At 35.1% G+C, this 12,524-nt stretch overlaps 1 protein-coding gene across 1 annotated transcript in view; it reads left to right on the top strand.

Annotated features, from left to right (window-relative positions):
• The window catches only part of LOC138334721 (protein slit-like), a 104,888-nt gene that overhangs the window by 54,964 nt on the left and 37,400 nt on the right, over positions 1 to 12,524 (top strand). Inside the window, exons 5-7 of the mRNA XM_069283408.1 lie at positions 2,746 to 2,817; positions 6,435 to 6,506; positions 7,474 to 7,545. Coding sequence (XP_069139509.1) covers positions 2,746 to 2,817; positions 6,435 to 6,506; positions 7,474 to 7,545 — 216 coding nt within the window. The remainder of the gene's footprint in view (positions 1 to 2,745; positions 2,818 to 6,434; positions 6,507 to 7,473; positions 7,546 to 12,524) is intronic.

Raw genomic sequence — 12,524 nt, 5'->3', positions numbered from 1 at the left:
TACAAGAATTAGTCGATTTCCTCCGTAAGATATTTGAGGTATACTATAAAAACGTTACAGTGAACTAGAAATGAAATTTTATTGAGACTGATCTAAAACCTAACACCCAGCTATTGTAGTTTGTGTGAGGTTAGGTATCTCAGTCCAATTGTAACTGAGCCTTTAGTTGGTAACCCTAAAATAATAAAAAAAATCCATGCTAAATTAAATGAAAAAATCATAATGGCGAATCGGCATGCTCATCCTGGGAGTCACCCTGTGACAATAACATACTATTATGTTAGAGGGTAAAACGTGAAATCTGATCCATCAAGGGAGATAACTTCTTAACCACACTCCTTAAAAATAGAGAAAAATACTTCGCTAGGTCTATCTGAATGTGCAAAATACACGTGGGAGGCCTGAGAGATATAGACCAATATCTTGGCTAGAACCTCTGTAGATAGTACAGGCTATCTTCATGCAAAAATGTTGTATCTGTTTGGAAATTTATGCAATGTCTATTTTTGAAGGAATCTGAGATTCTCTGGACAACGTCCAGAATATGAAATTAACATAAAAACATGTTTTTTTTTTAGGTAATGTAGAACGTGAAGACTTTCATTTTGCGATTGGGAATCTTTTCATATACAATTTACAGTACAATTGTTTCCAAATGAAAACAAAATGTTGTTTTTTTTCAAAACAAAACAAAATTATTTAACTAAAAGGATTATCTTTGATATAAAATTTAAAGTGTATATTATAAAAAAAAAACAAACAAAAAATACATATATAAATGAAAAGGTTTGATTCGCTATTTCCTTCATTTGTGAAATACATACAGAGTTGAGTCATACCTGCACCCATTTGACTTGTTGTTGTTGTTTCCATAACTGGTACATGACAGTAGATATATTATAATGGATTCAATATCGAGTAAAATTCAATATTGTTCATCTGTCAGTCGATTGTTGATTTTGCATCCAAGTTGCATTTAAACAATTCTTAAGGTATGCAGACATTAATTGAATGTCAAACTGCCTTTTTCTGCTGAATCATTCTTGATTATTTTAAATCAATGTTTTGCAATTTTTCCTCGATATTAAATTTCTAATGTTATTGTTGTGTATTGACAAACTAATCCCGAGTCATAGTAAGTCTGAGACGGTCTAGACAAAAAAATAATGGTCGGTGCGTTATAAGACGCTGTTTCATTCAAGTACAAGTTATTGATATGGTAGTTAATCAATAGGTTTTAATAAGGGGAAAAATAAATCAAATTGTAATCGTCATGATGATATTTCAGTTATTTAGATAAAACAGGATTTTATCCACATATTGGAATTGTCTTTCAAAAATCATATTTCTATATCTGTCATACAAGGAACTCTATTTAAGCTTGAAGACATTATAACAATGGGATATGACTATACTTATTTGTTGATTTAAGTGATTGTTTCAAAATTTAATTCAGGATATTGACAAGGTATATATTTCTGACCTTATTCTTACAAGCCTTGATATGAAAAGACTGAATTGATTATGGCAGCTATTGTTTATGTTTACAAGATTTCAAGTTTACAAGGTTTGTCTATTGGGTCAGAGCGTCAGCCTGAGTTCTGATTGTCCGAGTGTGCCCAGCTACCTTGATTAACCCACATTGTATTTTAGACATTCTATCATTGTTTTATTCTCAGTACATGTCTATAAGTCAGCTACGTGTGCCGAATTCTTAAATCTATTTACTTATTCAATAAAAAATAGAACAAATGTTCCATTTGAACATCTGCCATCCACAAACATAAAGGTCGTCAAAAATATTATGAAAATATTTCTTTGATAGTACTTAATCAGGCCCAACGATCAGATTTAATTGTTAATGATCTGTCATAAGTCAAATTAGCCCTGACAGCTAGCTCGTATGTGGTGATTCAAACATTAAGCCCAGAGCCCTGGTACAATAACTGGGCTTGTTACTTCTCTCAGCATTCTCAAGGTAGTGAAACTTGAACATGACATAGCAGATACTCACCTATTCTAAACCAAATTCATTTAAACAACCAAAAGGTACACAAAAATGTGTTATTTATATGTCGCAGGTAGATCATCTGAAAATCATCAGAACCGATTTCAGCTATATTATAACTCGAGTACTGTTTCCATAGTAACTAAATAACATCAAGGAGAAACAGATTACTTGGTCATGTCTTTGACAATAAAACGGACATAAACAAAGGCTCAGATTAATTAGAGATGATGCCCCAGTCTTCCTCTAGCCAAGTCTTTCCTGGAGTAATATAAAATGATTTGTGTGTGTGTTGATAAAACATTATTTATATGAATCATTAGAATACACTAGCAAAAGCCAACAATCAGATTTCAGGATTGAATTGATTTATTGCCTTTATTTTAGTCCGATTCTCTCCCCTTTGAGCACGTCTTTATTGTAGCCTGATTATCTCCCCTTTGTACATGTATGTATTGTAGCCTGATTGTCTCCCCTTTGTACATGTCTTTATTGTAGCCTGATTGTCTCCCCTTTGTTCATGTCTTTATTCTTGCCTGGTTGTCTCCCCATTGTACATGTCTTTATGTAGCTTGATTATCTCCCCTTTGTTCATGTCTTTATTGTAGCCTGATTATCTCCCCTTTGTAATGTCTTTATGTAACTTGATTATCTCCCCTTTTTACATGTCTTTATTGTAACCAGATTGTCTCCCTTTTGTATTTATGTATACTAATAGTATACCTCTGTTGTTTCAGAGACTTGAGTTACAACAAACTGCGATTTATTGGCAAAGATACCCTTACTGGATCTAGAGTGCTCAAAAACCTGTAAGTATACACTTATATCATCAAAAAATGTTTTATCAACCTTTTCATAAAGAATCATTCTTTGTATATATTTTATATACAAAACATCAATTAACATTATTCAGTAGCAAATAAGACACTATAATCAGGTATCACTTAAAACTGCTTTAATAGCACAAGAAAGACATGAAAATGTTTGAATAAATACATTCCTGCTCAATCTGCGATATGACAATTGTAAAATTATTTAAGTTTTGGACTCTTTAAACCAAAGTATATTGTAGTGTAAATTCCTAGATTGACTAAACGTTTAGGAGTTGATTTCTATGAAATAACTATGAAAGAAAAATTTATAATAATCAATAATGGCTGATGATAAGATATTTGTTTCTAAGATTTATACATGACACATCATTAGAATTTCTAGTGTACTCAGAAAAGGTCACAGTAGTGTATGTTTACATGTGCACCTTAAGTATTGTTTAACACCAGTTGTGACCAGTACATCATATTAACAATCCATCCTCCATGTTATGTTGGAGTGCTGCACTTAAACTGGGGTCAACAAACCTCATGAATGCAATCTCAAATTTCACCAAAAAAATCATAGTTTTGAATTGTTTTGATAAAAGTTTAATGGTCTAAGTATTTTATCGAAGTGTTTTATAATTTGCGCAGTCACCACAGTTTTGCCCCCACCCAGTCCGTTGTCATGGAGGGTTAGGAGGAGTGCATTTGTTTCTGTATCATTATTTTGCGTCAGTATTACTTTGCATCAATACATATTTCAGTCTATGACCAACACCAGTTTATAGAATGAAGATCGAATGAAATTTTTTTTTTAACTTTAGCTGTAGCTGAATCATGTTTCATGTGCAGCAACATTTCATTTCATACATAGAAATATCCAGGTCTGAGAAATATCCAGGTCAACTTTCTACAAAGACCTTGAGATCAAAGGACAAATATGAATGCAAACATGTATAATATTATTGTTTTGGGACCTTAAAGTTTGCCATTGGAACAGACTTTATGCTACAATCATCTAATACTTTTTTATGCTCTCCCATGAAATGGATTAAGTCATTTATTGTTTCCCATATTTGTCCCATCCTGTTGCATCGCGTCCTATTTAACATGTCCTGCTTTCATGTCCATTTTTCATACTACACACCTATTATATATCCTGGGCAGTTGAGTACATGTAAAATGTACTATAGTGGTATCTGAGGAATACCTGTGTGTTTTGGTAGAGGTGGCAGAGAATGTGGCCTGTGTTTCTAACAGATTTAAGGCTTTATATCTGTGATAACCCAACTGTTTGGTAAAATGGTTCATGGCCTAAATGGAACCTTCACATGGGTTACATGCCTTAGGAACATTACTTCCGGATATATGTGCCAATATTCTCCTTATCAAAAGATGTTCAAGGTGGCAGAGTTGACCTGAGGCCCTTAAGCTAAATTCCTGTGGCATACATTCCATGTCAAGTGCATATTAGCTGATGAACTTTGAGGATTAAACACAGAAAAAAGTGATAATTTTATAGATTTGGTTTGGACCTTTTACATATCAAGTAGTATTTTTTTTCTATATGAAGGTCGGAGTGATTATTCTTAGCCGGTGGTCAAAAGCCTTCCACCTTATATCTAACCAGGATAAAAGTACAAATGAGATCTTACAAGTACAGACACTACTTTCTTTCTTGTGGTTCTTCTTCTTTAGTTACACAAATGTCATTTAAAGAATTTACACAAGACATCTGTTAATGGAAATCTTATTGTTGTGGAGGAGTTTAATCTAACGAAACGTTAATATACTTGTAATTCACCTTGTTAATTACCTCCCTTTAGCTACTCAGATAGAAACTGTATTTTATTTTATTGGGAGCTATTTTTTCAATCATCATCTTGACAGTTTCTTCATTTTATTGTTATTGTAAAAAGACAATGGGTTTAAAGTATGTTTGCCCGTATGGAGACTAGGAGTACTTCAGGAAAGCGCAGCGTACTCATGACTCGGGCATAGCCTACATTGACAACCAATTCAGCGGTCTAACCATAAAGTGCTTGTTTCAGGTTTTGTGGTTAAGAATCCAATTTACTTGTCATTTGTGATTATGGAAACAAACAGATGCTTAATTAGTGTTATTGCATTGTTATTTTTGTTGCCTTTTTTATTGTTTTTCCCCCTCTAATTTGTAAGAATACAATTGAATGTTATGAATGTGAATCTGGAGGCTAGGTACTTTAAAGAAAATTCTAAAGTACGAAAAAAATGTTAAAAAAATATTCAACAAATTAAAAAAATCCTGCAAAGTTATGGGTTGAGGACTTTATTCCCAAAATCTTATCTCCGACCAAGAAGAGTTCTAAGCATATAAGAAAATGACACAAATACACATGGTGTTTCCTTTCTATTACGTTCGATACTTTCTGTACATTTAAATAAAATTGCAATTTTGAAATCTATTTTAGATGAAAAACCATAACAGAGATAATTTGTAGCTCACGTTTGCTAAATCTAATGAATGCTTAGGAAACAGTATCAACTTTATGTTACAGAATATTGTATGTAAAGTTCTTCTGTAGAAAATAACTTTGGATCTCAGCGACAATATGTTCTGCTTTGTTAGTAAGTCTGGTATTTTGTGAATGGCTACAACAGCTATCAGATATATCTAGATGCTGCATAGTTGTGGTGGGTGTATACGAGTCTATGAATGACATCTGCAATCGTGGAATTCTTGATTCTTTGGATCAGTAAATTGTACCTCACGTTTGCACTATACATGACGGCTATGACCTTCTGATGATAGTAAATCCTGGCTCCTTCTAAAGGACAAAGCATTATAGATGTAGAAGGATATGATAACATGTAAAGAATGTTTTTGTTTTTTAAACTTAAACCCGACAGCTGGGAGAGGATTCATAATTTTATTATAAAAGTCATGTCAGATTAATATACAGAGCGATTCTACTGTATCACATTCTGTTCTTAGAACTTATTGGTTTATGCATCAAAGTGCAGGAAAACAATAAACTGTATACTCATTGCCCTGGTTAAAGGGAATTTTCTCCATAAATGTTAGTTTTTATCACATCTAAAAGTCCAGTTGTGGCCATTATTTGGCTACTCAAAATCTCGATTTTGACAATAACTAAAAAGATAACAACCAAACTACATGTTGAATTCACCAGTAAGTAATTTATGTTGTTTGGGCATGTACAAAGCTCTTTGAATCTTCCTCTGTAAAAAGCTCTGCTGTGTGAGAAATGTTCTAGTGAACTCAGTTGAGGATTGAACACCGCTCGATTTAATAGAACTAACTGTTGCCCTATCAGGAAGGAAGGCAACAAAGATACCTTGTTATGTTGTGTATAGGAAAAAAACCTTTTTAAAATATTGAAAAATAAATAAAGATCCACTAAGATATTAATATATGGTATGATAGCATTGAGTTAAGATTATCTCCCCTGGCATGCATTCACCCAATCATACCTTTTTGTCTTTCTTAATTTACAATTCACCTCTCTCACTCTCAACCCATTCCTTCACTGATCATTAAAACACCCTTTAGGGGAACTTTTAGTGACCTTGATTGTTTTATATCCCCCATTTTTGTTATATATTTTTAGACAACTTGACCACAACGAACTGACCTGCGTATCTGGCCAGGCTATCAAGACCCATCGCAACATGGAGATTTTGTAAGTTCACAGATTATAAAATACACAACAAGTAAACATAGATACATATAACCTTTGATTCATTGATTTATGTTACAATTTAGCCAGCGAAAAGCCAAGTTCACAGAGAGATCTGTTTGATGAGCTAATAATCGTTATGACAGCCATCATGTTGATGTTCCTGTGGCGGATTACGATTGTATGTCTAGATCGTATCATTTCATCCCCCTGGGAACACTGCCACACTCATTTCTTCTGTGTTATCATTAAGGATACATTTTCAGATTATAATAACAATTTTGTGTACATGGTGAAAAGTCCTGATAAGTTTGGAATATCAGGGTTAATACTAATAATCGTTAAGAATGCATTTTGATATTGAGATAATATTTTCAGTAAGTAGTAAAGTGAGATGTTGAGATCTGTAGATACTTCTGTCTCAGTAAAACCTTGGGGAGTAAACCTCACACTTCAGACATAACTCTATTGATACTTCATCAACCTCCTTGGTCAAAACTCCTAGCATACGCTAAACATAAAAATCTTAATATCACAGTGCTAGGCCATAACAACAAAATATTGTCTTGTTATTTAGCTATTTAGTTTCTGAAATATTTAGTCGATACAGATATTTTACAATATCAAAGAATACAACATGAAGGAAAGGAGAATATGTATACTGTTAAGCTAACATTACTTCCAACAGACTAATCCCAGATGTATAGAATGACAGAAACAAAAAACGACATTTATTTGGGTGTCATTGGACACTGGTAGAAATGAAACGGACATTTCCATCATAGCTAGCATCCCTAAGGGTCCCTAAGGTGTCCGTTAGGTATGTAGCAGTACCCAGGTCAATTATCATTGTCTTGTTTTGTCTAGCTCAATTCTTACTGTCTACAAACAATTTTTGATTGTCTGTCATTAAAGATGGCTATCCAATGTCTTTCAGTAGCTATGATTGTTAATTTTTTCTCCATTTCAGAACCCTGAATTACAACAACCTAACAACATTACCTAATGACATCTTTGAAAGTATGAGGAAGTTACGGACACTGTAAGTAAAGCCAGATTAAACACTTGTTCACTGACCTTGATTTGACCTTGAATATTTAACATATTTTTTTTTTATAAAGATAAAGGAATCAATTTGACCTTTGGGGTCATGATGCCATTGCCAACTAGATGTGACCTTTAGTGAACTTTATATGTTGACAATCATTAACTGTTAATAAGCACTTTTTAAACAATTCAAGGGACAAATTTATAAAAGGACAAAACTTGTGTCCAAGTGTATTTAACGTATGTTTAAAGGGACACAACTCAGGTTTTTAAGGGACACAACTTTATTTAAAAGGAAACAATTCTGCTGTTATGAGATGTAGTCAGTGTAATACTTCACTAGCTGATATTGCTTTTCAAAGAGAAGTTATTTTTCATCAGAATTTAGTGTGGGCAGAAATGTAAAAGAACTGAAATCAGAATTAATTAATAATTGATGGATCTCATTGTAGCCATGAGTTGAGTAGTGAGAGTTGTAGAGTTGGGAGGTAGAATTGTCATCAGTGAGAGGTTTGGGACAGATGTATGAAATACATCATCAGTGTGTTTATAGGTGTAGGCTGGCTGTCCTGCTGTGATGTATCTCTGTGAAGTGTATATCTGCACACCAGCGCTGCAGACTTCCCCTACATCTGTTTCCTTAGATCTTATCTCATCCCTCACCTGTGCTGTGTATACCTCACTCAAGCCCGGTTAGGCCCCCATGTCCTAGCACTCCAGAAAATCAGGTTAATAAAATCTAACGACTTATAACTTAAAGATGCAGTGTTTAAATTATATAGTTTATTCTACTTAAAAAATGATAAATCATATTTAAACAGAAGATTTGTTGGTGATGAAGTGGTTTCGAGCCTGATTTACTGAGTCTAGCTTTCTCTTCCAGTTGTTATGTAAAACTTTAATGGCAGGTACCCCAGGGTTCCTCACCCCTCCCAATATATCAAACCACGCTGATCTGATCAACGCAGTCCGATCTGATCACATCATCTCCGGATGTTCATGTCACGTTAGTTCACTCCCGTTCAGATAGCTATAGCTATACCCGACAATGATGATCTAAAAAAATCCTTTAATATATTTTTGATATTTTTGTCATCTGATTATATACCATATTGATGTTCTAGTAGTATTTATGAAATATTTTCGTTATATTGATTTTAGTTAAGATTGAAATTATGTTATTGTGTAAAACCAGTAGATTTTAGCTGTACTAATCCTATGAATGAGTGAAGATGTACTGAATGTGAAATAAAAACCTATAGATTTATCCACTCAGAAAAAATTGATTTAAGTTTTTTTCCTGTTCAAAACAGGCCAAAACTACAAAATCATGACAATCTTGATAGACTTACATCTAAATATAGATTCAGTGTGATCATCTCTGGTTGTCTCCCTTGTTATAATTGCTCACTTTGATGTGTTGAAACAACATTATATACTTCCTTCAGAATTCAGTTATACAGTAGGAAGTTGGTCTCTATATGTGATAGACTTTCACATTTAGCATTTAAAGCTTTAGTTATGTATAAGTAATATATAGGTACCCTCTCAAGCTTAACTAGGGGGAGATAATCAGGTATTAAAATTAAGTTGAAATTTTTACAAAAAATATTTTGGATATTGTTTGAGCTTTGAAAGACCATTTTAGAGAATTTAAGTACATTGTATAAGTAAGAGCAGGGAGCAATATGTCAAAATGTGGTTAGGAATTCTAATACACCTGTTTAGCTCAGTTTTGCCATAATGATGATGTTATATATTAGTTTTTGAAAAAAAAGTTGAAATCAGCCAGCTGATGTTGGAATGGAGGGCTGTACCAGTGTAGTGTATAGAGTGGAGCGACAGGCCGATGAAGTGCTGTCTACAGAATACACATGGTTTCTCTCATTATATTTATACACTTGATATGGAATTCATAGTTATCTTAACATAAACATAGACATTAGATAGTCCCTATTACAACTGTGTGTGTCTGGGGAGGGGGCTCCAGGAAACGTGTGTGTGTCTGGGGAGGGGGGAGCTCATGGAAAAGTGTGTGTGTGTGAGGGAGGGGGGCTCCAAGAATAGTGTGTGTGTCTAAGGAGGGGACTCAGGGAATAATGTGTGTGTCTAAGGAGGGGGCTCAGGGAATAGTGTGTGTGTCTGGAGAGGGGGCTCCAGGAAAAGTGTGTGTCTGAGGGAGGGGGGCTCCAAGAATAGTGTGTGTGTCTAAGGAGGGGGCTCAGGGAATAATGTGTGTGCCTAAGGAGGGGGCTCAGGGAATAGCGTATATATGTCTGAGGGAGAGATGAGGGAGGGGGGCTCCTGGAATAGTTTGTTGGAGGGGGGGGGGGGCTGAACATTTAAGGGAATAATCTGGAAGTCAGCAGTAGGGATAAATAATGGCAGTATTAGGGGCTAATGGATGACAGGGCAAATAAGAAAGTATTGTAGTGCAGGATGACATCAGTTTACTCTTTACTACAATTGTATATGGCTGTAGGAATGGTACACAGGGACAAGGGGATTGACAGGTTAGGATTTAGGGGGGGGGAAAGATAGGGATTAGGACATGTAAGGGAGATTCAGAAAACAATACAGATGAGGGCTTATGTAGAATGGGTAGCTTTATGCAAGAAGACTTGAGGTAAAACATGGTTGCAAGAGTAGATCATGACATAGGATTTGAATGGTAGAAGGGAGGGGATAGTTAAATGCACTGAGTCCAAAATGGAGGAAAAACAAGAGCTTGTGGATGTTTTAATTGCTGATGAGGAATCGTTTGATGTTGCTGGCATGTTATGTTTAGATAAAGGTCAATATTTACAGAGAACACAAACTGGCTTCTTGAAGTTAATGGGCAGCCCTTGTTATTCAATAACATTACATAATTGATACCTCCACGCTTTTACTGATATGGTTTGAAAACTTTTAACTTCCTGTTGTCATTTGTGATGTGGTTAAAGGTAATTGAGCGAGTTTGATACATGATTTGATAAATATTATCTGTGTATGATGTTGTGAAGTGAATCAGTATCACTTTTTCGAGTGGATTTATTACGTAATGCTGACGACATATTATACGGACAGCATCCCTACCTGTGGGGAGGACCGGAAGTTATTATCTTATGATGTTACTTTTGGTTTCTTAAGTTACTGCTGCTGAAATCTAAAACAAGCATTTGATTAGAAGGCACCGGAAAAGGGGTAAGACATTGGCTGCAAGAAGGGGAGAGGGTAGGGAATCAGCTGCAAGAAGGGGAGAGGGTAGGGGATCAGCTGCAAGAAGGCGAGAGGGTAGGGGATCGGCTGCAAGAGGGGGAGAGGGTAGGGGATCAGCTGCAAGAGGGGGAGAGGGTAGGGGATCAGCTGCAAGAAGGGGAGAGGGTAGGGGATCAGCTGCAAGAGGGGGAGAGGGTAGGGGATCAGCTGCAAGAGGGGGAGAGGGTAGGGGATCAGCTGCAAGAGGGGGAGAGGATCAGGATTGAATGCAAGAAGGTGGTTACAATACGGGTATTTTCGCCATATACATTCTGTCTAATGATAAATTTCAAGTTTTTAAAAAATACAAAGCTGTAGTACATAGACAGCTATTCTTATGGCCCCTCCCATAACCATGGGAGTCAAGTCCTGAATAACCCACCCTGTAGTTGTATATGTATGTCTTACAGATATTTCCAGTTATAATTTAGCCATGCAAAAAAGAAGACAGATAATTATTCATTGTTGAATTGATAAGAAAATAGTAACAATACATGATTATAAACACAACATTCGGAGTCTGGCTGTATCCAAACGTACTTCTGTATACATAAAGGCTATGCAGTATGAGTCAGGCTTATCAAAGTTTGTATCTTATTAAGTCTCCATAGACAAAATTCACTTCATAAGATCAAAGCTATGACATCTCTTATTCAGGATATTCCCTCCCTCAAAAATGAACATTTTACAATTTTGTATCATTACACGGTTCAGGGAGAAAATGAAAACATCCATTAAGGTGATTATAACACATGATTTAACATTGGAAAGAGCAAGTTAAGAAAAAAGTTGTTTGTGAATAAAGTTTGGTATTTTAGAAGTATACATTAAACTCTGAGGTCTCTGGAACAAATGATGATAATTAGACTGACAGCATATGTCTGGTTTATATTATTCATAACCATTTACAAACTTTGGGAGGGAGAGCAAAACTGAGCTCAAATTCAAATAAGGAGTGAGCTAAATGGTTAACAGTGACAGTTTCTAAATTCATTTTGAATTCTATTAGAATGGTATGGGTCATGTACATTAAGTCCGTCAATGTGACACAAAAAAATCCTTGCAAAATATTACATTCACTGGAAGGTGGGACTAATATAGTAAATGTACTTTACTAATGTCGCTTTGGTATCTTAACATTGACATATTAAAGAAATAATTTTCTCGGTATGTTCTGAAATAATTAAAACAGAACATGGTCTAAAGAGAACAGAAAGAGTAGTTTTAACTTTTATTACCTCATAAAGTTGATGTATTTTAAATACTTAAATGTATTAAAATGATATTTCAGATCATATCTTGGGAAGCTAATTAACCCTGCCATGTAATTAGACAGAGTAGAAATGGAGTTTGGCGCCCACACCAACGTTTTCTCTTCAGCAGAGTTAGGTTCAAAGAAAGCACCACCATATCCCTCCCCTTATCTATCTGTTTTATAGAATTAAAACATTAACTAATATTTGTAATGGTAGGGTGGTAGTAAATTAATTACATTTGTGTCCCCAGTCATGTGGAAATGTTTTCAGATCACACAAATTGTTGTTGGCTGTGGAAAAAACTAGGTTTGGTGCACACTTGTATCATTATCTCAAATTAATCCTCTAAAATAGAGGGAGGAATGGAGGGGGGAGGTAATACGACAAAGGGGCAGGTGGAGGGGAGGGGATAGGACAAAGAGGGAGGTAGAGGGGAGGGAATAGGACAAAGGGGGTGGTGGAGGGGAGGGGAATAGGA

The sequence above is a fragment of the Argopecten irradians genome, chromosome 11 (genome assembly GCF_041381155.1).
Source record: "Argopecten irradians isolate NY chromosome 11, Ai_NY, whole genome shotgun sequence".
NCBI lineage: Eukaryota > Metazoa > Mollusca > Bivalvia > Pectinida > Pectinidae > Argopecten > Argopecten irradians.
Note: the sequence above shows the minus strand (reverse complement) of the source record. Positions and strands in the feature narration are given on the sequence as shown.